Source organism: Nuphar pumila, chromosome 6, assembly GCF_984573655.1.
Source record: "Nuphar pumila chromosome 6, dmNupPumi1.hap1.1, whole genome shotgun sequence".
NCBI classification, from domain to species: domain Eukaryota; kingdom Viridiplantae; phylum Streptophyta; class Magnoliopsida; order Nymphaeales; family Nymphaeaceae; genus Nuphar; species Nuphar pumila.
Window position 1 is genome coordinate 134,475,788 of NC_143254.1, and position 26,368 is coordinate 134,502,155.

At 36.4% G+C, this 26,368-nt stretch overlaps 1 protein-coding gene across 2 annotated transcripts in view; it reads right to left on the reverse strand.

The window, feature by feature from the left end:
• LOC149836361 (uncharacterized) overlaps positions 1 to 26,368 on the reverse strand; it is a 204,503-nt gene that overhangs the window by 80,291 nt on the left and 97,844 nt on the right. For both annotated transcript variants that reach the window (XM_090009158.1, XM_090009159.1), the window contains 2 exons: positions 3,489 to 3,529; positions 630 to 719 (listed from right to left, as the gene is read on the reverse strand). In XM_090009158.1, the coding sequence (XP_089865284.1) occupies positions 630 to 719; positions 3,489 to 3,529 (131 nt within the window). The remainder of the gene's footprint in view (positions 1 to 629; positions 720 to 3,488; positions 3,530 to 26,368) is intronic.

Here is a 26,368-nt window from a genome sequence, read left to right on the forward strand (position 1 = left end):
CCAGCTTGGTTTTGCCTGGATTCCTTATAAGTTTTAACCCAGATCAACATCAGCCATGATGATTTTTCTTCTCAATCCATCATTTAACTAAAACAAGAAATTGACTCATGCTTGACACTTCTAACATCACTTCATATTTATTCTTAGAACCACTGGCTCTCTTCCTAATCTCCATTATTCCCTCCAACTGCATGGTATTGCCCATAACATCATAGTAATTATAGAAATATATTTATAGATAGGAACTAAGGCATTGTTCTTCAATCCAATGGGTGTTTGACTTATAACAAAAATCATGTAGAACAACGCAGATGTTCATGTAGACTCCATTTTACCATTGAACCCATGCAAATATTGGAATATCTAGATCCGATGGATACTCTACTATCATTGTTTGAACTTTTTCAATATTCAGTTTGCATATCAATCTTTGACCAGATTCTTGATCACTAACTCTTAGCAACTACATGCATGCTTGGAACCAATGACGCTAGGAACACAGAGAGCAGTTGTATGCAATAGCTTTTCAATGAATTTGAAGATCAAGTTGAAACTCAATAAGCACAGACACACATACACACACACACATTCATATAAAATAGAGTTGTCCTATTTGATTAACTCCTTACAATGCTTTGAGCAATGTCAAGCGCAATGAGAAGAACAAGTTGTCTCCCATAACTAGTCCTGCCTTGAACCATTTTCAGAGATAGTGAAATCTGCAAGGAGAGATTATGCTATAAGACGTGAAAATTTGAGAAAGTTTTAAGGAAAAAATGGTTGAGTACTGCATCGTCCAAGCAAAAGCATTTTTGATGAGCTGTGAGCCAATGTCTGAAGTGACAGTATTTTATATCAATGAAATCCTCCATCAATTTTACCAGTATAGAGGAGCACCACTGATCATCCAGGATTCCAGACTGCAGACAACTTACCAACAATCCTTTGGTGCTTTCAGAGCTAATCAATTAAATGAATTACATTAACCAATACGAAAACAAAGAGGAAAACAACATCACAGTGCATTATTTAAAGTAAGATGTACAAGAAGTTTGGCTTCTAAAGGTGCTCAACCCAAGGCAGAGAACATGCCCCTTACAAGAGGCAAGGTATGAAAAATATACATAAGAACATAAACAGTATCATACTGTTTATAGCCAATTACTTCTTTTCCTTTGTGTGGATCTATTAAATATTTCACATATGCCGCATTCATGACAGGCTTTGGTATATATGCATACATACAGACAGACATACACACATATAGAGTAATGGGAACATGTTAAATGAAATATGCTAAATGAAACACGCCAAATGGGTTTTTCAGATTTTCTGGTGTTTTTTGTGGTTCCGACCCCATAGATGTGTTCAACATGGTTGATTTACTAGGAAACCACACCTCAAAAATTTACAAAGATTTTGGACCGTTGATCTTTCAAACATTATAAAACCCAACACTGTGTCAGAATCGAACGCTCCATGAGCTGATATCCCTATAAAATCAAGTACAGAGATCACATCTGTACAGTCAGAATTTAAAAATAAAACAAAAAATTCCCCAAAAAACATTTAGCATGTTCCCATCACTATATATATAGGAAAAGTGGTAGCTGCCTACCGCCAGCCTACCACGAGTGAACAGGTACTTTTGGGTTGTTTTCGCAAATCTGATCCTGTAGATGTATTCAGCGTGGTCTATTTGCTAGAAAATGACACTTGAATCATGTTTTTTCGATAAAAACATGATTTTTAAGCCTTGAATATTTACGAAAATCTTAGACTGTTGATTTCTAAACCATATAAAAACCTACCTGTGTGTTGGAATCGAACAATCCAAGAGTCGTTTCCTACAAAATCGAGAATGTAGAACACAACTGTACAGTCAGATTTAAGGAAAACATGCAAAAAAACTTCAAAAGCCCGGTAGGCTAGCAGTAGGCCAGAAAAGTGGTAGGCAGCAATCACCTATATAGTCAAAAGCCCCAACTAGGCACCGACTAGTCCGCCTAATCGGTCTAGGCTTAAGTAAAATGCCTAGGTTTTGCAATTCCTAGGTAGGTAACTTAAAAGGTACCAATTTTGCCGACTAGGCTGTCTCTGCCTAGACATGAAGGTAGTTTAATCATTTATTATTCTAATATATATTTTATTATTTTTTGTATATATATGTGCATGTGTTTGTGTGATTTGTTTTGTGAAATCATGAAAACATGCTTAGTTATTATATGTATATATATATATATATATATGTGTGTGTGTGTGTGCTACTTTGCTTTTGGGATTTTTTCGGTGAAACACTGAAAGCATGCAAAGTTAATTTTAATTGATTATGTTTTATATATATGTGTGTGTTACTTTGTTTCTGATGACTTTTTCTATAAAAGCCTAAAAGCATGTTTAGTATTATGAATTACGTAATATGTTATTTATATATGTATGTGTTGTTGTGCTTTTGTGAAAAGTTGAAAGCATATTTTGTTGATTATACTGAATATGTTATGAATAATTGAATATATATATATATATATATATATATTGGTGTGTACAATTATTTATATGTATATTCTGGTTATGTATATTAATATATTTTGTGAAAGCATGTGTAATTTTGTACTTATGTAATAAAATCATCTTATTAGTAAAAGAATTAAACATATTTTTATGTATATTTTGTGTATTTTTTTATATTTTAATTGGGGTACCGACTAGTCCTCGACCAGTCTTTTTAGGGGTCTACCGACTAGGCACCGCCTAGCGCTTTTGACTACATAGGCTACCACCTACTATATATATAAACTGGAAAAAGAGGAGAGTAAAAATAGAATTTGGATCGTGGGTTGGGGTCTACAAGTATCCTCAGTGTTTGTAAGAGGTAACTGATACAAGGGTTATAGGTAAAATAACAGCGACAAACTAGAGTTATATTGACTATTATCAAAAGTAAATAGGCCTGAAACAAAGATGTACATGTCTTTTTTTTCTAATTTACAGGCATGCCATCATGTATCTATTTCTCTATCGGCACAAAGTCCAATTTTGCACTCCTATGACTTACATTTTATGATAGATTGAGTAATGTGATGATGCATCTATTCCATGTCTTAGTCACTCATTTAACTTGATACAGCTTACATGATAATATTCTAATAATGTTCCATTGAATTTTTATATTTTATATTTCTTTCTTGAGGTCTCTGTGTTGTATTGCCTAGGCTTGTGTACATCTCCTTCTGACCAACCATATCATGAGGGTTTTGTTATTTTAACTTTTTTAAAATGATATAAGAAGGCTTTCAACCATAAATGCAACTTTTAGGTTTGGCTATTTGCTTGTGTGCAAGAATGTTAATTACAACCACGTGGATTATAGAAACATAGCAAGAAGTAACATAATTGCACCACTACTTTCATTATCTACATTTAAAGTATCACTACTTTTACCTAGTGAAGATGAAAATAAAAAAGAAATGGTAATTGGGAAACAATACCAAGGAAAGAGTGTCTGTCAATCTTGTGTCCAAATCACCACCTAAAAATTAAAGTGAACACCACAAACAGAAGAATTATTAGGGGAGACACTTGAGTTTTCAAAAAAGTTATTGGTAATGCACAAGAGATATCAGTAAGAAAAATGTGTTCACCTTAGCTTTGCAAAGTGCATTACAGCATCACTTCCACTTTTAAAAAGCAGGGTGTAAAGAGTGTTTTCCAAAAAATGTACATTCGCTTAATTAAAATTCGGTCCATTCACCTGATAAATGTGTTAAAATATATTGATTCATATATATATATATATATGTATACATATATATACATATATATATTGTATATGAGTGTATATGCATATATTATATAATTTTAAACTGTTTTTCTTTCCTTTGTAATAGGTAATACCCTTTAGGGGTATTGTGATAATTTTGTACATGTAATAGGCTCCACCCATTAGGGGCAGAATGGTAATCCTGGACATGTAATAGACTTTGCCCTTTAGGGGCAGAACTGACCTTTTTTATTCTGTCCTTTACACTTTTGTAAATGGCAGTTTTGTCTTTTAGTCAATATCGATGTTGGGAATCTCCAACACCTATATTTAGTTTTGTCTTTTAGTGAATATAGCTATTGGAAATCTCCAACAACTATATTTCTAGCTGTTGAAGCCTTTCCCAACAGTTATATGGGTCATCTTGGCCCTCTTGTTTGTATATAAATAGGGACCTTTTGTCCTATTAGGTATAATGCTTTCCTAAGCATTCTATCTCAATAAAGATTATTATATTTTTTATGTTTTTTGTGTTCTTTTGTGTATGCTCTTTGGTGTCTCTTATGATCTCATGTATTTGCCATTGATAGACTTGTGAATTGTCCCTTTGTGGACTTGTGCTTGTGCACATTTAGGCACTTTGTAGTCATTGTATACAGTTAGGTGTTTTGTTTTGTCTTGCCTTTGGCATTTGTATTGTCCCTTGTAGTACTTGTTCTTGTGCTTATGCATATTATGGCTTGCTTTTCGCTTGATTTCATTACATGCTATCAGAGTCAAGAAAATATACTTGGTATTTTGCCTCTTTAGGTCTTGGGACTCTTTAGTTCAAGTTCGTGCTTCGTGAAGGAATCGTGATCGATGTATGGCTTGGATTCAAGGGAGATCTTGACCCGGTATGTATCTTAAATCTTTATATATATGATTATTTTTGAGTTATCCATCTCATGCATTACGCATGAGAAAACTCTCATTTTTCTTATCTTTGAAAATTTATTTGTTATTTTTAAAGCAAAACCTTTAAATGTTTTTCAAATTTAATGTTGGATTTGTTTAAAAAAATTATCAAGAATATTTATGTTACTGTGTGCTATCGTGGTATAAAACTCATGAGTCATACTATGAAACTTTGGGAGAGGGTGATTGAGTCTAGGTTGAGGAAGGTTGTCATGATATCGGAGAATCAATTTGGTTTTATGCCTGGAAGATCAACTATGGAAGCTATACATCTTCTTAGACAACTTATTGAAAGATATAGAGAGAGGAACAAAGATTTGCATATGGTTTTTATTGATTTAGAGAAGGCATACGATAGAGTACCTAGGGACGTTCTCTGGTGGACAATGATGAAGAAAGGTGTTTCTCTCAAGTACATTAGTATAATTAAAGATATGTATGAAGGAGTAGTAACCAATGTCCGCACTTGTGGAGGGGTGACAACCAATTTTCCGATAACGGTTGGGTTACATCAAGGATCTGCTTTAAGCCCTTTCCTATTTGCGATAGTGATGGATGAGCTTACGAGATCAATTCAAGAAAATGTACCGTGGTGTATGTTGTTTGCTGATGATATTGTTTTGATTGATGAGTCTAGAGCTAGGGTTAATGCTAAGTTAGAATTATGGAGACAGACATTGGAAGCTAGAGGTTTTAAGTTGAGTAAGAGTAAGACTGAATATATGGAATGTCGGTTTAGTAAGCAACGAAGTAGTGATGGGAGTGTAGTGAAGCTTGGTGAGCAAGATATACCGGTGAATGATTATTTCAAATATTTGGGATCCATCATTCAAAAGTATGGAGAAATTGATGGAGATGTAAATCATAGGATAAAGGTTGGGTGGATGAAATGGAAAAGTGCTACTGGAGTGCTGTGCGATCGTAGAATGCCATTGCGGTTGAAGGGAAAGTTTTATAGGACGACTATTAGACCCGCTTTACTATATGGTACGGAATGTTGGGCTGCCAAGAGACATCATATTCAAAAAATGAGTGTAGCTGAGATGCGGATGCTTAGATGGATGTGTGGAAATACAATAAAAGATAAGATTCGGAACGAAGAGATACGTAAGAAGGTAGGTGTTGCACCCATTGAAAATAAGATGCGAGAGAATCGTTTACGGTGGTTTGGACATATTCGGCGAAGGCCTAATGATGCTCCAGTTAGAAGGTTGGAGAAATGGGAAAATATATTAGTTAAAAGAGGTCGGGGTAGGCCTAGGAAGACTTGGATGGAGATGATAGGAAAGGATATGAATGCTTTGAACCTCACCGAGGACATGGCGTTGGATAGAAATGATTGGAGGAAAAGGATTCATGTGGAAGACCCAAAATGAATTTCTTTTTTGGTTCATATCGCTGACCCCAATTGTTTTGGGATGAAGGCGTAGTTGTTGTTGTTGTTGTACTGTGTGCTCTCTTGTGACCATTTATGGCTTGTGTTCTTGCCTCTTGGGAGGTGTTTATTGTGAGTGCATTCATTGCACTTGAATGATTTTTGCCTTACATGATTAGTGCATCATAATCATTAATAAAAATATTTATTGTAAAGATTTTTGTGAGGGTTCTCTTTGGAGACCTTAGTGGCATTTGTGCCTTGTGACTGTGTTATTAATTGTTTTTATGGCTCTTTAGTAAATATTATCTTACATGTTTTTACATTACATGTGAATTTAAGCATAATGCCTCTTGCATGATTTGAGTGATCAATAAAATATTATTTTATTTGAGCCTTCTTTGAGTGTATCCCCTTTGTGGGACGTGTGTGTCCATAGTGACCACTTTTGGTTTTATGTAGACTTTGCTTATGATCGAAGGCTCCTTGATTCTTCACATGCATTAGATATATAGGATCATATTGTTCTTTGGATATTATAATGTCCTTTTTATGCATTCTGTGTGCATTATTGTGAGCCTAATGAAATAATATATATATATATATATTTGTTTAAAGTGTGCTTTTTCACCCTTAGTGACTTATGTAATCCTGCCTTATAGGCATGTGTTTGTGCCGTTAGTGGCCTTGAATGTGGATTTGTGAGAATTAATAAAATTAATATTTTAATTATTGTATCTTCTTGCCTTAGTGGCATTGTGATTATTTCACTATTGACTATTTCCCTCTTGAATTACCATTTCATTGCATTCCTTATAAGCCTTTATGTTTTTTGAATTTTTGATACATATTATTGTGTGTCTTATATGTGGCCTCATGTGGTTTTTAGCGACTTGTTTGCATTTAATCATATGATTGACATATCAGCTCTTGTTTATAACCTCATTTTAAAAGTGTTTTTCGAGGTTTTTCTTATTGCCTTCTTTTCGCTATGGTTTAGTCCATCACTTTTCTATTCGATACATCCATTATTATTATTATTCAGCCTTTTTGAGGTGAGTTTTGTGCACCTCGGTGATGTGGAGCCAAAGTTAGTTGTTGGGGTGAGTTATGTGTGCACCTCTATCTCCTTGTCAGTATAGATTGACAATTTATGAGTGCCATATTGGAACTTGTTTTAGCTCTGACTGACAGTTGATTAACCTTTGGTTCTATCAGTGAGTTGTATCACTCAATTGTTTTTTTAGCCTTTGTTTTGTTTATTGGATGCTATTATCGATCTTTGTTAGTGATGTCTCAATTGTTATTTGCTTGTGGTCATATTGGTCCTTATGGATTAATTCTCATAATATTGCAAAATTTATTGCTTTTACCTTGATTTGAATAATGTTTTCAAATCTTCTTGCTTATTGGCATCAGTTTGTCTTCATTATAGTATTTTTGCTTATCTTGTTTTTTCACTCTTTCCTCTTATTTGAGTGAATCTTTTTGTTGGATAAGAGATTTTTTTTTATCAGTTTTTACAACCATGGTTGTGGTGAGTTATGTGCACCCATTGTAGATGATAGTATTGAATGAAAATTTACAACCATTTGGGAGGTGAGATATGTGCATCTCTTGTGGTTGTAGCTGGTATGTATTGTCAGTTTAGATAGCCGATATTGCTAGTGCATGATCACTAGTATGGTTATTGCAGACATTTGTGTTTGATTTCTTATCCTATGTGTTGATACACTTGAATTTTGAGGATGTTAAGTTAGAGGTCAAAGAGGTGATTGCTTGTCGTGAGCAAAGTATTATTGAGATTTTCAAATATCATTTCTCTTGTTATGATTTGTTGTATGTGGGATTTTTAAAATCTTTTCATGTATTTCCTAATCTTTTTTGCTGCATGTTTGTCCTTGTATGGAAAATGGTTATCCATTGAAAATTCTACATGCATTTTGTGTGCATTCTCCCCTTAATAAAATTCTTGTTTTTATGTGCGTCCTCTTGATCATTAGTGGTTTATGTGCAACACATATTTGGGTTGTGTGAGTGATTCTTTTGCCTCTTGTACATGAACCCTATTGGGGTTATCATGCATTATTATGTGCATTAAATATGCTTTAATTACATGTTGGATATATATGTTGAGGATATTTAGATTTGTTCCATGATGGTTATCTTGCATTTTTTTTGTATAAATTTAATTAATTCTTCCTCTTTTTGTGAGATCCTTTGAGCTCTTACATTTAATGTACATGTTGTCATGTTTTGCTTAGTATAATTAATGAATTATATCTTTATTTCAAATGTTTAACTAAGCCTTTAGGACATTATTGCAAAATTATTTATATCTAATTGATATTTTATGTCTAATATGTGTTTGTCTTTTGAACTTTAGTGATCAAAATTCTACTATGTTCAGAATTTATGTTTCTTTAAGAAAATATGTTGTTTTTATGTTTATCATTGTCTAAACGAGAAATTCTTAAAAAATTGATTTTGAAATATATTCCTTGTGTCTATCTTAATGGCTATTGTATCTTGCTTGAATTATTGCTAATATTTAAAAAATAATAATTATTGATTAAGGTGCATATCTTACTCGCTTTTAAAAATGTTTAGTTTATAGTACCTTTATGTTTTGTAATGAAACTTAACCATCCTCTCTCCATATATATATTCTTGCTTTGAAACTATATAACTATTGTGTTAAAATGTTTTCTTTTAAATATATTTAGTTAGGATATCTTCATTTGTGTAGTTTGAACCTTTGTTTTGTTCTCTTTGGAGGTTCTTAAAGATGATATGGGTTGAGAAAGAAATTTTTTTGATGCATCATATCATGAAGATGGAGATAGTTGATGAAGGCATTTGGTGAAGATTATCAATGAAGACTTCGATTTTTCCCTTTGTTTTGTATTTTTAAACTTTTTGTAATCATACCGTAAGTTTGAGAGGGAGAGTTAAAATGTATTGACTCTATATATATATATATATATATATATATATATATATATATATATATATATATATATATATATATATATATATTCATATGAGTCAATATATTCGTATATGAATGTATATGCAAATATTATATAATTTTAAACTGTTTTTTTTCTTTGTAATAGGTAATACCCTTTAGGGGTATTGTGGTAATTTTGTACATGTAATAGGCTCTGCCCATTAGAGGCAGAATGGTGATTTTGTACATGTAATATACTTTTCCCTTTAGGGGCAGAACTGACCTTTTTGTATTCTGTTATTTACACTTGTAAATGACAGTTTTATTTTTTAGTCAATATAGCTGTTGGGAATCTCCAACAACAATATTCAGTTTTGTCTTTTAGTCAATATAGCTATTGAAAATCTCCAACTATATTTCTAGCTATTGAAGTCTTTCCCAACAGTTATATTGGTCCTCTTGGCCCAGTTGTTTGTATCAGAGTTACCAGAAATGCCTAGGCAAGTGGGGAAGCGCAAAACGCCGCGCTTCCGAAACGCGCTAGAAAATGAGCTTCCCCTTTTTTTCATTTTTTTTTATTTGTATTTGTATTTTTTCTCTTTTTTCACTTCCTAGGTCGCTTCCGAGACAATTCCTGATTCGCTTCTAAGTCGTCCCACGCTTCCCGCTTCCTGAAATTTGGAAAGTGCCTCGCTTCCCATATCACGTCCCGCTCCCGCTTCCTCGACTAGCAACCATGGTTTGTATATAAATAGGGACCTCTTGTCCCATTAGGTATAATACTTTCCTAAGTATTCTATCTCAATAAAGATTATAATATTTTTATGTTTTTTGTGTTCTTGTGTATGCTCTTTGGTGTCTCTTATGATCTCATGTAGTTGCCATTGATTGATTTGTGTATTGTCCCTTTGTAGACTTGTGCTTGTGCACATTTAGGCTCTTTGTAGTTATTGTATGCACTTAGGTGCTTTGTTTTGCCTTTGGCATGTATTGTCCCTTGTAGGACTTGTTCTTGTGCTTATGCGCATTATGGCTTGCTTTTCGCTTGATTTCATTACAAACTGTAGGTATGCAAGTAAAGATCAGAAGTAAAGAAATTTTCCTTTTTATCATCAATATTTTAGTCTCACGATTTGTCATCTGCATGCTATTTTACCTAGACATTGACACGGGTGTCAATGTTGGACATGGGTAAGAAGTGTCAGCGATGGCAGGCCTTGCAAAACTAGATATGTGGACATAGGTGTTGTTAAAATACATGTAATCTATATATATTTATATATATATAGTCTAATATACCCAATAGGGGTATTTTAGTCATTTCACAAGTACCCGATAGGGGTACTTGTTATTTTCCCCTTTTTTGTATTTATTTTTTGCACTTTCTTTTTCCTTTTTTTATTTTGTTTTTTCACCCACATAAGGGGCCCCACCATTGAGTCGATGGGGCCCCCAACGGTCACATTTGTGACCATTGGGGGCTCCCAACGACTCCATGGGGAGCCCCCTCTGTGGCTCTTCTTTTAAGGCCACCCCTCACTCTCTTTCTTTTTGTATATATAGGGGTGAACCCCTCTTGTATTCTTCACTCTTGAGAGCTCTCTCTCTTTTCAATATGAGGCATTTATATTTTTATGTTGTGTTGTGTAATAACCACGATTTAAAAAAAAAAACTTTTGTGTTATGGGCCGGGGATCCACCTTTCGGATCCAGGATCCATACGTAAATTATATCATATTTGAAATATATATATATAATTTAATAAATTAATAAAAAGATTTATAAGAATATGCAAGGGATCCATAGTTGGATCCATTTGAACCCATCCCATGGATCCACTTCGCAATGGGTTGCGGGTCCAAACTTGTGGACCCTAATAATCAGGTGAACATGCACCGGGTCCCGGGTTCGGACCCGAGTCATGTCCCCTGTAGCGGGTAGGTAACGAAAAAAAAAATAAAAGTTAATTTAAAAGCAAGGAAAGCCTTAGACCCGGGTCGGACCCGTAACCCGATAGGGTTTTTAAAACCCTATATCGGGCTGCAGCTTTTTAAAAAGAGGGAAAGAGCAAGAATCGTGCCTAGGGCATGATTCCTATTGTTTCTAAAGGGGAAAGGAAGGGGGGGGGGTCGGCTGGCGTAACCGATCCCCACCCATCTCGGCATGGAAGGGGGGGAAATCAGCCGATAAAAGGGAGTGGAGAGGGGGTCTCTTCCCTCGTCTCTCTCTCTCTCTCTCTCTCTCTCTCTCTCTCTCTCTCTCTCTCTCTCTCTCTCTCTCTCTCGTGTGGGCGAGCATTGGGGAGGTGGAGGTCGCCGGAAAACCGCAGCCATGGTAGGTACCCCTGTCACAGCAGCCGCAAGGGACGACTTCAGCCGGCCCTACCCACGCGACTACAGCTTTCGATCGCTGAAGAGTTCGTCGGAAAATTCTTCAAGAGGTACGGGTTCCCCTCTTGATTCTGAATGAGAAAGAGGGTGCATATTTGCTTTTCATGGAATATTTTAGGGAAATCATTAGAGAGAGGCAGATTTGGGGGTTTGAGGTGTCAGAAACCCCAAATCGACAGTTTTGGGGATTTCGGATCGTTGATGGGTGGAGTTTCGGGTTGTTGAACTACGACTCTCTGACCTTAGGAAAGAAGGTATACACTGACAGGATCCTTTTGAATAAACAACTCGATTACCGAAACTTTAAAAAAATAAAATAAAATATAATAACCATTTCAGACAGAAATTCAAATTTCGAATTTAGCATCAACCAAGGAACGTCTGAATCTCATATAGATAGGAATTTTTGGTGGTGCAGCTATGCTATCGATTTGTTAGTCTCTCATCGTATAGGGGGGGGGGGGGAGAGGAAGCTTAGATTTGATGAAAATGATGATGAATATTGATTGTAGGCTTTATGTTACAATTTTAATGGTTAAGTAATTACAGCCACTTGTTATGTGTAAATGGTGTATTAAGTTTAATAACAGTTTGTGATCTCTATGTTAAGTGCATTGTTTGTTCGATTTCTTTTGAAGGATTCAGTGTTCATCTGTGTTCAGTACATAACACAAATTTTTTCATTATGATTCAATTGCCAAACCCAAGACTCACGTGTGTACCTTGGGTATTTTCTTCTTACACACTGTTAAAATAGCAAAAGTATAGTAAGCAGCTTCCTAGTGAATCCAAGAATGAAAATCGACGACCATGGGTTCACTTTAGAAATTTTCAGGTTTAAGCAGGTTAAAACAAAAGTATACATGTATTTCCTATGGTGATCCTAACTGTGAATAAACCAAGTCTCTAATATAGTCTTCTGCACAAACCGTTGAAACCCAACCGTCGCCGACCCCGGTTGCTGGCTGTAGATAGGCACTACACAAGAAAAAAAAAGGGATTAATTAGTTTTGCGAGTGGTTCAAATGGACATGTCGGGTTCTGTCAGGCCCAGTCAAGCCCTCGGCTGGACTGGTGCCGGCCCTGACAGACCTGCCAAGTGGGATATATATATATATATATATATATATATATATATATATATATATATATATATATATATATATATATATATATATATGTTTCTTTGTACGTTTAAAAGCTGCAGACTTTGCAAGGTGCATGTAATTCAATACTTTTATTCACATGTGTTAACTTATATGATTTACTTTAGCATTTTATTATTTCAGGATTTGGGTTCAAATGCATGCGTAGCGAAAAAAAATATATAGGAATGTGTATTGTCATGGGATTAAATTTCCGAATTTCGTTAAGTTTCGTTGAAATATCTTTATGCATGCAACATAATGAAATTTGCACATGCTTGCATTTAGTATGTAATGGGTTACCCGAACTGGTATTGCATAATTGGATTTTCATGTGCATGAAGATAATGAAATTGATATGCTATTACATGATCATAATGGCATGAGTGTTTGTATGGGTTGATGGGTTTACACTTGGTTTGATTCGTGCCAGAGAATGACACTGCACACATGTCTAGGTTGTTTATAACATGCATGTTCATGGTAGTAATGCGTAGTCGTTTCTTATGTATGTAAAGACCAGAAACCATCATGCCTTGCATGTAGTCAGTGACATGATTCGTAAATAGAAGCATGCAATCAGCCTGGATATATGTGAACTCGTGCATATGCTTATGAGTTTATTGTTTCACACACATCTCGAAAGTTTGCATACACGAATGTGCACTGAAAAGCATGTGAAAAATAATGCATGGAGGCATGCGATTGATGATTTTTTCTTATGGATGCATTGATGGTCAATTGGATCATCAAGGGCTGGGTGAGCCTCGAGAACCAGTTGTTCTCTGATTTAGTTATTTTGATGCATTACAACAAATCAAATGTGATATTAATGTTTTATCGCACTGTTCTATGTTGTCATGGGCGGTGGTCCCGTGAAAAGCTTAGCATGCTGATGTGCAAGCTTATGTTATTAATTCTGCATGTAAATTTGCAAATATAAAAGAAACGGATTAATAACCAAATAAAAAAAAGTAAAGAACAGTGTAATTCACTTTCTCCTTGATGTCCCTGCTTTAGCGTGGGAATCTTGGATATTGCGGTTTAGGGGAAACCGTGAGGATACAAAAACTCCGTGTGAGTTTTGTTGCCCCTGAACCCGATATTGAGGTTCTTCTCTTAACCACGGTTTTAGGGAGAGTCCGCCACTTTACCCGGAAGTGGTGTGTTAGTCACAGCTGTGAGTTTGTTTTGGTATACCAAGAAAGTGGCGCCAGTGGATGCTGTTTTCCATGGTGTCCCCGACTTTGGATGCTGTTTTCCAAGGTTCTGATGGATGGTGTTGTTTCCTGATATCGGTCGAGGGCTAAGTTTGGAACCCGGTAATAAAATACAAATTGTGTGTGAAGTTACCCCGGGAACCCTACTTGACCTCGGAGATTGTACCCGTTTGGTGTATCCACGGATAATGATAAATTAAAAAAAGAGGAACTTAAGGATTGTGTGCATTTAATAGGACATGCATATGGAAAGAGGAAAGCTTAAATGAAAGATAATAAACGGTTCATGCATTGCACATAAATCATGCATACTCTTGCTATGCATTAGTTCATGCACGTTTACCTGTTCACTTGGTTGTTATATATTGATCATTGCATGATATTGATCTCTTTGCATTTAATTGCTTTATTGATTAAATTATAATCACTGTTACTTACTTAGTGTTCCCTCATGCCTAATGTTTATTTTATTGTTGCATGAATAGTTAATTGCCTTATAATTTAGTTATAATTGTATCCTTCTAAAATATTACATGAATCTTATTTATGAGAGTCCGCCACTTTACCCGGGAGTGGTGTGTTAGTCACAGTTGTGAGTTTATGGTACCAAGGAAGTGACACTTGTGGGCGTGGGGTGTCCCTTGTGTCCCCGACATTAGATGTGGAGGTCTAATGTTCCGATGGATGGTGTTGTTTCCTGATATCGGTCGAGGGCTAAGTTGGAACCCAGTAATAAAATACAAATTGTTTGTTAAGCTACCCTGGGAACCTACTTGACCTCGGGGTTTGTACCCGTTTGGTGTATCCGCGGGCCACGGTAATTAAAAAAAGGAACTTAAGGATGTGTGCATATAATAGGGCATGCACATGGAAAGATGAAACTTAAATGAAAGATAACAAAAGAAATCATACATTGCAAATAATCATGCATTTTTCTGTTATGCATTAGATCATGCATGTTTGGATCATTCTTGATATCATGACATCATTTGGTGGTAGCATACGCTTTACTTTGTGAAATCATGCTGAAAGGTTTGGTTATTTAGTTATTGATATGTGACATTGCTTTATTGTTCTTGACTGGTAAGTATATGCAACTGTTGGTAGTTATAGATATTTAAATGTTGCAAATTTTATATCTGCACTCACTCAAATCACTGCATGAAATCTAATCCATGTTCTTTCTCTCACTTGGTTTCTTTAGAAGTAGCTGTGCTCAGAATTTCGGTTCTGACACCCTACTTTGTTGGTTTTTCACAGGAAATGGTGAACAGTGAAGTTGGATATGCATCTGGGGACGGATGAGTTACACTTGGGCTTGTCAGCTTCAGTACAGGATAATTTGGCTCTTTATTTTGTCATTCAGTTCTTTTAAATTCTGCAATTGTTACTTTACTTTCAGTTGAAGAAAACCTTGTCTTTGAAATTTTCTTACTCATTAATAAAAGAGTTTTAGTTGATTGATATGGATGATAATTGCAAATTCGTTTGTGGTGGATGGGCTATCCAATGGAAAGTGGAATTGTGAGGACCCCAGATCGCTGGGAAGGTTTCCGCAACTCTTAGAAAAAAAAAATATACTGTATTTTTCAAAGGATCTGGATTGGGGTCGTTACAGGTTTGGTATCAGAGCGTTGGAACACTAAATCAAAGATCACGGTCGTGCCATACCCTGCAATCGCTCTGTAAGTAAATTTTATTTTGATTTTTGTATTAGTTGTGATTAGCATATAGGTGAGTTCACGTCTACATAGTTTTATATTGTAGATGATTGCGTTATAGATGACTATCTGTAGGAATCTATTATAATGGCATAGCATGATTGATGTGTGTATCATGAATATTCGACTAAATCTCTTAGTAGACATTTGCGTGTGTTTCCTGTCGAAATCATTGAATGTGATATGATGTCAGCATTATCAAAGCACATGAAATGATGAAATAATCTGAATGTCTTAGATGCATATGTTATCTGTTCCCTTAATTGTTATAGGTTTGGTGGATGCATGATGTTTAACTTTCAATGTATGTTAAATGTCTTGTTGTACTAAAATTTTGCATCATAGTATGATTTAATGTTTCTTTATGCATAATGGATGTACCTTGTGGTATGAATGTGTTCCTGAATTATGAACTGTCATAATTGCATTTTTTTGAATCATTGTATGAATTCATATATGTGGTTATGGGATATTTAAATGATTGTTTTTTATGATACTTGTCAGATTGCTTCTCATAAATTGTTGATTGTTGTAGCGTAGTTCTTTACTTATTCTTGTATGGGTTGAAAATCACATTTGGCACCCACACCATATACTTGACACATGATATATCTACAAGAAAAATCACAGTAATTCCTACTTAGACAGTTGTAGTCTAATTCCTATAAATTTTCACGCGAAGAGTTGGATTTATGAGCGACTGCGGGATGAGGCTTAGATCGGGATTTTGGATTTACTGTTCCAAGGATAGTGTGAGAACTCTGATCTAAATTTTCATTGATATTGAAATGAAAAGAATGTTTTGATCTTGCTCCATCTGTAATGTTCTGGAATACTTAACCCTACGGTATGACTGGTTTCCGCTGTATTGAAAAAAAAAATTCTCAAAATTTGGGTTAAGATTTCGGGGCGTTACATTAATAACTACTCGTGACAGGGGCATTATTGTAAATAAGGAGTGTTTAATCTCTCTATTTAAGTGAGAGACTAGACCTAACTATTGATGAAATACACGATTTTTTCTTCCTCTCTCTCTCTCTTTTCTCTGTTTTTCCTTTTCTTCATGTCTTCTCCCTAGCCGACTTCAACAGTAACCATGTCCAAGATAAAAATATTGAAACTTGGCATCAAAGACTTGGACATCCAAGTTTCTCAAAAATGTACTCCTTTCCTTTTGGAAAGAAATTTTGTAATGAGAAACATTGTCTGCAAAAATTGTATTTTTGGCAAAATGAAATCCACTCATTTTCCAAATCGAACTTTTGTGTCCAAAAGACCTTTTGAGTTAGTCCATTCGGACATTTGGGCCCTTCTCCGGTCATGTCTAAAGGAGGATACTACTATTATGTTACTTTCATTGATGACTACACTAGATATGTGTGGATCTACTTTCTCAATTTAAAATCAAAAGAATTTGACTTCTTCAAGAAATTTCATATGATAGTCAAAAATCAATTTTCAAGTAATATGTCTATTCTTAGATCTGATTCGGGTGGAGAGTATCTATCAAATGAATTTCAAAATTATTTAGAAATAAATATAATTTTTCATCAAAGATCATGTCCTAGGACTCCTCAAAAAAATGGTTTAGTAGAAAGAAAGCATAGACATATCTTGGAAACTACTAGGATACTTCTTATCTCCAAAGAAATTCCAAAAAGTTTTTGGGTCGAAGCCGCCTTAACCTCAACTTACTTGATAAATAGAATGATATCTTTATCCTTACAAAATACATCCCCATATGAAAAACTATTTGAAAGAACACCCGATTTCAATAGATTAAGAATTTTTTGGTGTAAATGTTTTGTCCTTACACATAAAAGAGACAAATTATCTCCTAAAGCTATTGAATGTATTTTCTTAGGATATGAAGAAAATCAAAAGGGTTTTAGATGTTTTGACCTTAAAAACAACAAACTCTATGTATCCAAAGATGTAACATCTTTGGAAAATGAAAATGGTTTTGTGAAAACTAAAGATATTGACGAAAGTAAATATCTTTCTTATTTGATCTTCTCTCTCAAGAAGAGAAGAGGAAATCTCTAATGATTTGTTGAATGATCTAGAGGATATTCCTCTTAACAATGTTGAAAATGAAAGTGATAGACCAATCCAAACCAATGTTAGACGTGGTCAACAAGCTCAAATGAGTGCCTTAGAAAAATACTCTCAAGGTTCCAACATAGAAGAAACCTCTTTAAGGAGATCCGGTCGAATCTCCAATCCTCCTAATAGGTTTGTTTCCTATGAGTCTCTAACTCCAAGGTATAGAGCGTGTCTAATTGCATTACACTCATTTCATGAACCTTCACATTATAATAAAGCCAAAAACATTCCCCAATGGGTTGAAGCCATGAACTTAGAACTTAGTGCCCTTGAAAAGGCAAAAACTTGAGAAATAACTTCATTACTCGTTGGAAAGAGATCGATTGGATGTAGATGGGTCTTCAAAATTAAAACTGTTGAGAATAGGTGGTTTTAAGTAAAGTTATTTTACAATAAAATGCTATTTGTAATTTAGTTTTTTATAATGGGGCTTTATTGTAATTATGTCTTTAAGCCTCTCTCTATTTAACATAGAGAGAGGCCCTAATATCGAAAAAAGTTCTGAGGTTTTCTGTGCAGCCGCCTCTCTCTCTCTCTCTCTCTCTCTCTCTCTCTCTCTCTCTCTCTCTCTCTCTCAGACTCGGTTCAGTTTCTACATGGTATCAGAGCTTCGCAGATCGTGGGAGCGTGATCGACTGTGACGTGGGAGCGTGATCGAGTGTGATCAAAGCTCGGCGTGGGAGCGTGATCGTGGGAGCGTGATCGACTGTTACGTGGGAGTGTGATCGAGTCTGATCAAGGCTTGATCGATCGTGGAGGCCATCTTGATCGTGATCAAACTCCGATCCAATGAGTAAAAGAAATCAATAGAGAGATCAGGTCAGCGATGCAAAAATTTTTTTTGATCTGATGACAGATCTGGTCATGCTGTGGGTTCGTGGATGCTTGCTGTGGGTTCGTAGCTTCTTGTTTTATTGTTTCGTGACTACCTACTGCCTCAGTGGTAGTTCCTGCCGTCAGTCTCGTGACTACCTGTTGAGAGTTTGATTGTTGTTGGTATAGTGTGCACTGAACATGTCGTATGAAATATTGATATCGTTGTTGTTGGGAGTGTGATTGCTGTTGGTGATTCTACATATGGTTGGGGCCCTGTTTTGTTTATCTTGATATCGTTGTTGTGGGGAGATTGATTGTTGTTGGTACAATTTCCACTGAAAAGGTCGTGACTTCCTGCTTATTTTGGGTAGCAATCCAACACGTAGTGGTGTTGCTCGTGAAGAAAAAAAAAATGAATGACTTAGTGTCGAACTGTATATGTCTGGGGAGCTGCCCCTGTTATGAAAAAAATTACTGTTGCATATGCAGAAGTCATGTTAGTCGTGATTCACTGACGTGCAGAATCATTTTTCTGTTTGTGGGCTGCTGCTCACTACTGTCGTGGGGTTTTTTTTGTTGTTCGTGGGTGAACAACTGATGATTGGAATATCAGTTGGCGTGTGAGTGTAACACACGATTTTTCCCTGTTTAGTTTGGAGATTGTCCAGTTTTTTTTAACCAGAAGTATGGCTGAAACTTCGAAATGTGATTCAAAATTGGAATATATTGGAGAATATAAGGCATTTGCCAATCCATTTTCGTACGGTTCGTCTGTAAGGTTAAATGAAACTAACTATGCCAGGTGGTCCACAACATTTATGATATCGGTATCTGGACATCGTAGAAAACATATCTTGTTGGAAGATGAACCCACTAAAAATGTGGGAAAATATGTTACCTGGGATGAAGATAATGACATAGTTATGTCATGGATTATGAATAGTGTCGAACCCCATATTGCAGATGGTTTAATTTATTATAATACAGCCAAACAGATGTGGGACAATCTTCGAGATACATACTCACAAGAGACTAATGTGAGTCGTATCCTACAAGTCAAACAGGAAATATACAATTTACAGCAGGGAGATCAAACCTTGGCCCAGTACTATGCCTCCGTAAAAGCTGCGTTTGAAAGACTTAATGCTCACAGACCTCTCTGTTGTTCGAAACAAAAAGATCATCAAGAACAAACTATGGTTGCTAGGTTAATTACAGGTTTATCTTCAGAATTTTCTGTTGCAAAAGTCCAAATGTTGACTGGTTCGAATGTACCTACTCTTGTTGAGGCATATAACCGTCTAAGCAGACTTGCGATATCTCTTCCACATTCTCAGCCTGTGACTCAGTCATCTGCCTTAGTTGTCTCATCTGGTTATGGACGTGGAAATCTTCAGAACATCAGAGGACGAGGTCGCGGACGAGGTGTGGGAGGCAGAGGAAAGCTTCAATGTACATTCTGTGGAAAATCTGGACATTTAGAAGATCGTTGTTGGGATAAGCATGGCCGACCAACCTCCTCTTCATCAAAGTCATATGCTCCTAAAGCAAATGTTACTACTCTCTAGGCAACAAATGTACAGGATAATATCTTTGCAAGTGACAGTAGTATCACCCTCAGTCGTGTTGAATATGATGAGTTGATAGCTCTTCGTCCTTTGAGTACCACCCCTCCTGTAGTTGTTGTTGCCTATTCAACCGGAAATCATCTTCATTCGACTGACAGTAAGTGGATTATTGACTCTGGTGCATCCAGACATTTGTGTGGAAATTCACTTGTTTTTTCAGATCTAAAGGATATTACAGTTCATCGAGGAGTCTTATTAGCCGATGGGAGTTCCTCCCCGGTTGTTGGTCAGGGAAATATTTCTATATCCTCCTCATTACAGTTGAAAAATGCTCTTCATGCTCCAAAATTTCCTCAAAGTTTACTTTCTGTTAGTTGTCTTGTAAAAGAACAAAACTGTAGAGTAATATTTGATCCAATGGGTTGTCATTTTCAGGATTTGCTGACGGGGAAGAAGATTGGTGGAGGCTATGAAGAAAATGGAATCTACTACTTACATCATCCAATGGGTACTGTTCATGCTGCAGTGGAACATTCATTTAGTCCTGTTCAGTGGCATCGTCGTCTTGGTCATCCTTTATTGTCAAAGCTTCGTTCGGTCTTTCCTCAGATTCCCTCCACCACATCATTTCAGTGTGAAGCATGTCAGCTGGGCAAGCATCATCGAAGTTCGTTTCCTTCGAGTCAGAGTCAGTCTAGTAATAAAGTCTTTGAACTTCTTCATGCAGATGTATGGGGTCCTAGTAAGATTCCTACTAGGACTCAGTGTCGATACTATTTAGTTATTGTTGATGATTTCTCTAAGTTATCATGGGTGTTTTTAATAAAGGAACGATCTGATGTTCCAAATATTATCAAATCTTTAATTCTTGAAATAAAAACTCAGTTTGAATCTAGTGTCAAGATTGTTCGCACTGATAATGCTCTCGAGTTTAAATCAAAAAGTCTGTTACAATTTTACCAAGATAGTGGCATCCAACCCCAAACTTCCTGTGCCTATTCATCTCAACAAAATGGGGTGGCTGAGCGAAAACATCGTCACCTACTTGATGTTGCCAGGACCATTACGATCCAATCAAATGTTCCTGCGTTAGACTAGGGAGATGCAATTACAACTGCTTGCTATCTGATCAACCGCATGCCTTCCTCTTCTGTGGGTGATCAAATTCCAATTCATATCCTAAAACCAAATACCCCTCTCTTCTCCCTCTCGCCCAAAGTGTTTGGATGTGTTTGTTTTGTACACAAACTTGGCCCTGACCGTGATAAATTAGTTGCTCAAGCTACAAAATGCATATTTATAGGTTACCCAAAAAATCAAAAGGGCTCCACCTCCGCAAGTGCCTTCATCTTCTTCTTCCCCTGAGGTAAGTTCTACTGACAACAGTGATCTTCATGATGATGATAACAGGCCTATTGCTCTACGCAAGGGGACACGACAATGTACTTTATATCCCATGTCTCATTTTGTCTTCGAAGCCAGAATTGGAAATCAAATGAAATCTTTTATTTCAGCTTTATCTGCTGAAGTTATTCCTCTGAACTATCAGCAGGCAGAGCTTGATACTCGCTGGAAGATGGCTATGCAAGAAGAAATGGATGCCTTAATATCTCAGCATACTTGGGATCTAGTTGATTCCCCAGCAGATGCTGACATTGTTTGATGTAATGGGTATATACGATAAAGTACAAATCTGATGGTTCAATTGAACGGTACAAGGCCAGATTAGTAGCCAAAGGGTATACTCAGACATATGATATTGATTTCTTTGAAACTTTTTCTCCTGTTGCACGAATGGGTACCATTCGTCTTGTTCTCTTAGTAGCTGTGCAGCATGGTTGGAGCCTGTAACAATTAGATGTGAAAAATGCATTTCTATATGGGGACCTATCTGAAACTGTTTACATGCAACAACCTTCAGGATTCGAGGTTAAGGGGGAGTGTCAAAAGGTGTGTAGATTGAAAAAGGCAATTTATAGCTTGAAACAAAGTCCTCGTGCATGGTTTCAGAAGTTGTTTGAAATGATGTCAGGTTTTGGCTTTAATAGGTCAGCAGCAGATCATACACTATTCATAAAGAAAACTACCACAGGATTCTGTGTGTTCCTGGGAGACAACTTGATCTCTTGGAGAAGTAAGAAGCAAAATGTGGTTTCTAGGTCGAGTGCAGAATCAGAATATCGGGCTATGGCCCAAACAGCTGCTGAATTGATGTGGGTTCGTACTGTTCTTCTTGATCTCCAAGTGAAGGTTTCCTCTCCCATGACCATGATGTGTGATAACAAGGCTGCAACATATATAGCGAACAATCATGTCTTTTATGAGAGAACAAAGCACATTGAGGTTGATTGCCACTATGTAAGAGATATGATTCAAGTAGGTCATATCACTACCAAATATCTAAAGTCGGAAGACCAAGTTGCAGATATGTTTACAAAACCTCTTGCTAGACCAAATTTCTCAAAATGTTGTGACAAGCTGAGCATGATTGATATCTATGCTCCAGCTTGAGGGGGAGTGTTGAGAATAGGTGGTTTTAAGTTAAGTTATTTTACAATAAGATGCTATTTGTAATTTATTTTTTTATAATGGGGCTTTATTGTAATTATGTCTTTAAGCCTCTCTCTATTTAACATAGAGAGAGGCCCTAATATCGAAAAAAATTCTGAGGTTTCTGTGCAGCCGCCTCTCTCTCTCTCTCTCTCTCTCTCTCTCTCTCTCTTCTCTCTCTAGGACTCGGTTCAGTTTCTACAAAAACTAAAAGTGATGGTTCATTAGAACGCTATAAAGCCCAATTAGTAGCAAAAGGATATGCTCAAGAATACGTTATAGACTATGAAGAAACTTTTGCACCCGTAGCTAGGATGACTAGTGTTAGGACTCTTATTGTCATTGCGTCAGTTAAAAAATGGCATGTCTATCAATTAGATGTTAAGAATGCATTCCTAAATGGTGAATTAAATGAAGATGTTTACATGCCAGCTCCATCTCATCTTGTTGAACTCGCTCACCATGAGCTCAAGGTCCGCTCAGGTCGCCACAAGAATGGGCTGAGTTTGAACACAGTTTGTTCTTGTTCAACTCGTTTACCATCCCTAGTTGTATCCATTCAATCTAACTTCATGGATGTTATTCAGCTAGGATCGCACCTTGGATCATCTTCTTTTAATGAAAAAAGTTATTTTAAGTCCTTAGATTTTGGTACATTGTGGGCTTTGATTTTAGAATCCCTTGGAAAACCAACATATATGCCGCAAAAACCTGCTTTCTACTAAAGAAACTATGTAGAACACGTCTATAAAGTTACAACAACAACAACAACTACGCCTTCATCCCAAAACAATTGGGGTCAGCGATATGAACCAAAAAAGAAATTCATTTTGGGTCTTCCACATGAATCATTTTCCTCCAATCATTTCTATCCAACGCCATGTCCTCGGTGAGGTTCAAAGCATTCATATCCTTTCCTATCATCTCCATCCAAGTCTTCCTAGGCCTACCCCGACCTCTTTTAACTAATATATTTTCCCATTTCTCCATTCTAACTGGAGCATCATTAGGCCTTCGCCGAATATGTCCAAACCACCGTAAACGATTCTCTCGAATCTTATTTTCAATGGGTGCAACACCTACCTTCTTACGTATCTCTTCGTTCCGAATCTTATCTTTAATTGTATTTCCACACATCCATCTAAGCATCCGCATCTCAGCTACACTCATTTTTTGAATATGATGTCTCTTGGCAGCCCAACATTCCGTACCATATAGTAAAGCGGGTCTAATAGTCGTCCTATAAAACTTTCCCTTCAACCGCAATGGCATTCTACGATCGCACAGCACTCCAGTAGCACTTTTCCATTTCATCCACCCAACCTTTATCCTATGATTTACATCTCCATCAATTTCTCCATACTTTTGAATGATGGATCCCAAATATTTGAAATAATCATTCACCGGTATATCTTGCTCACCAAGCTTCACTACACTCCCATCACTACTTCGTTGCTTACTAAACCGACATTCCATATATTCAGTCTTACTCTTACTCAACTTAAAACCTCTAGCTTCCAATGTCTGTCTCCATAATTCTAACTTAGCATTAACCCCAGCTCTAGACTCATCAATCAAAACAATATCATCAGCAAACAACATACACCACGGTACATTTTCTTGAATTGATCTCGTAAGCTCATCCATCACTATCGCAAATAGGAAAGGGCTTAAAGCAGATCCTTGATGTAACCCAACCGTTATCGGAAAATTGGTTGTCACCCCTCCACAAGTGCGGACATTGGTTACTACTCCTTCATACATATCTTTAATTATACTAATGTACTTGAGAGAAACACCTTTCTTCATCATTGTCCACCAGAGAACGTCCCTAGGTACTCTATCGTATGTCTTCTCTAAATCAATAAAAACCATATGCAAATCTTTGTTCCTCTCTCTATATCTTTCAATAAGTTGTCTAAGAAGATGTATAGCTTCCATAGTTGATCTTCCAGGCATAAAACCAAATTGATTCTCTGATATCATGACAACCTTCCTCAACCTAGACTCAATCACCCTCTCCCAAAGTTTCATAGTATGACTCATGAGTTTTATACCACGATAGTTTGTGCAATCTTGTATATCACCCTTATTCTTATATAAAGGCACCAAAGTACTCTTCCTCCACTCATTAGGCATCTTATTTGTTCGCCAAATCAAGTTAAAAAGATTTGTCAACCATTCTAAACCTTTCTCTCCCAAGCATTTCCAAGCCTCGATAGGTATACCATCTGGGCCAACTGCCCTTCTTGATTTCATTTTCTTCAAAGCCTCTGCAATTTCTTTCTTTTGAATCTTGCGCATGAAGTCACGATTTATCTCATGAAAAGGAATGGAGAAGTCTCCAAGATCTTGAGCATGACTATCATTAAATAGCTTATCAAAATAATCTTTCCATCTCTCCTTAATCTCCTCATCTTAGACTAAAACCCTTTGCGTTTCATCTTTGATACATCTAACCATACCCAAATCCTTCGATTTCCTATCTCTCATCTTTGCAAGCCTATAAATATCCTTCTCGCCTTCTTTGGTATCCAACTTGTCATAAACCTCCTTATATACCTTAGCCCTCGCGTTTCGAACAACTTTTTTAACTTCCTTCTTTGCTATCATATACTTCTCCAAATTCTCATTATCACGACTCTTACTTAGATTTCTATAACACTCTCTTTTAACCTTAATAGCTAATTTGACATCCTCGTTCCACCATGATGTATCCTTACCTAGTGGTGCACCGCCTTTAGACTCACCCAATACCTCCTTAGCTACTTTTCTCATACCACCCACTATCTTATTCCACATTGATTCTGAATCCTCCTCGAGACACCAATCAACTTCCTTAACTACCTGCTCTACAAACATTCCTTGTTTAGCTCCTTTCAGTGCCCACCACTTAATTCTAGGATCTATCCTATGTCTATCCCTTTTGCGGCATTGTCTAATTTTAAGATCTAAAATTAAGACTCTATGTTGTGTAGCTACACTTTCTCCTGGTATAACCTTACAATCGATGCAACAACCCCTATCTCTCTTTCTAAGTAGGAAAAAATCTATCTGACTCGTATTAACCCCACTTTTAAATGTTACTAGGTGAGACTCCCTCTTCCTAAACCAAGTGTTTGCTAAGATCATATCATAGGACAAACAAAAATCTAAAATCCTTTCTCCACTTTCATTTCTTTCTCCTATACCATAGCCTCCATGGATATTCTCAAATCCCTCCCTACTAATGCCTACATGTCCATTAAGGTCACCGCCGATGAAAAGCTTTTCTCCATAAGATGTCTCTTGTACTACTCCATCTAAATCTTCCCAAAATTGATGCTTAATGGAATCATCTAAACCTACTTGAGGTGCATAAACACTAATAATATTAATAATATCCGTACCTAATACTAATTTAATAAGTAAAATTCTATCACCCTTCCTACGGACCTCAACTACATTATCTATAAACTGACGACTCATAACAATCCCTACTCCATTCCTATTCCTATTTATTCCTGTATACCAAATCTTATATCCCCAAGGTTCTATCACTTTAGCTTTCTCACCTACCCATTTGGTCTCTTGAAGACATAAAATATCAATCTTTCTCCTACACATAACATCTACTAACTCTACCAACTTACCAGTTAAAGACCCTATGTTCCAAGTGGCTAACCTAATTTTATGGTCTTGGACTAACTTCTTTACCCCCACCCGTCCAACAAAGTGAGGGAACCCTTGCCTATTTGACACCACACCCGGGCGCCGGTGTGACGCGTCGCTTCTGGGCGACGACCTAGCAACCCTTGCACATTTATC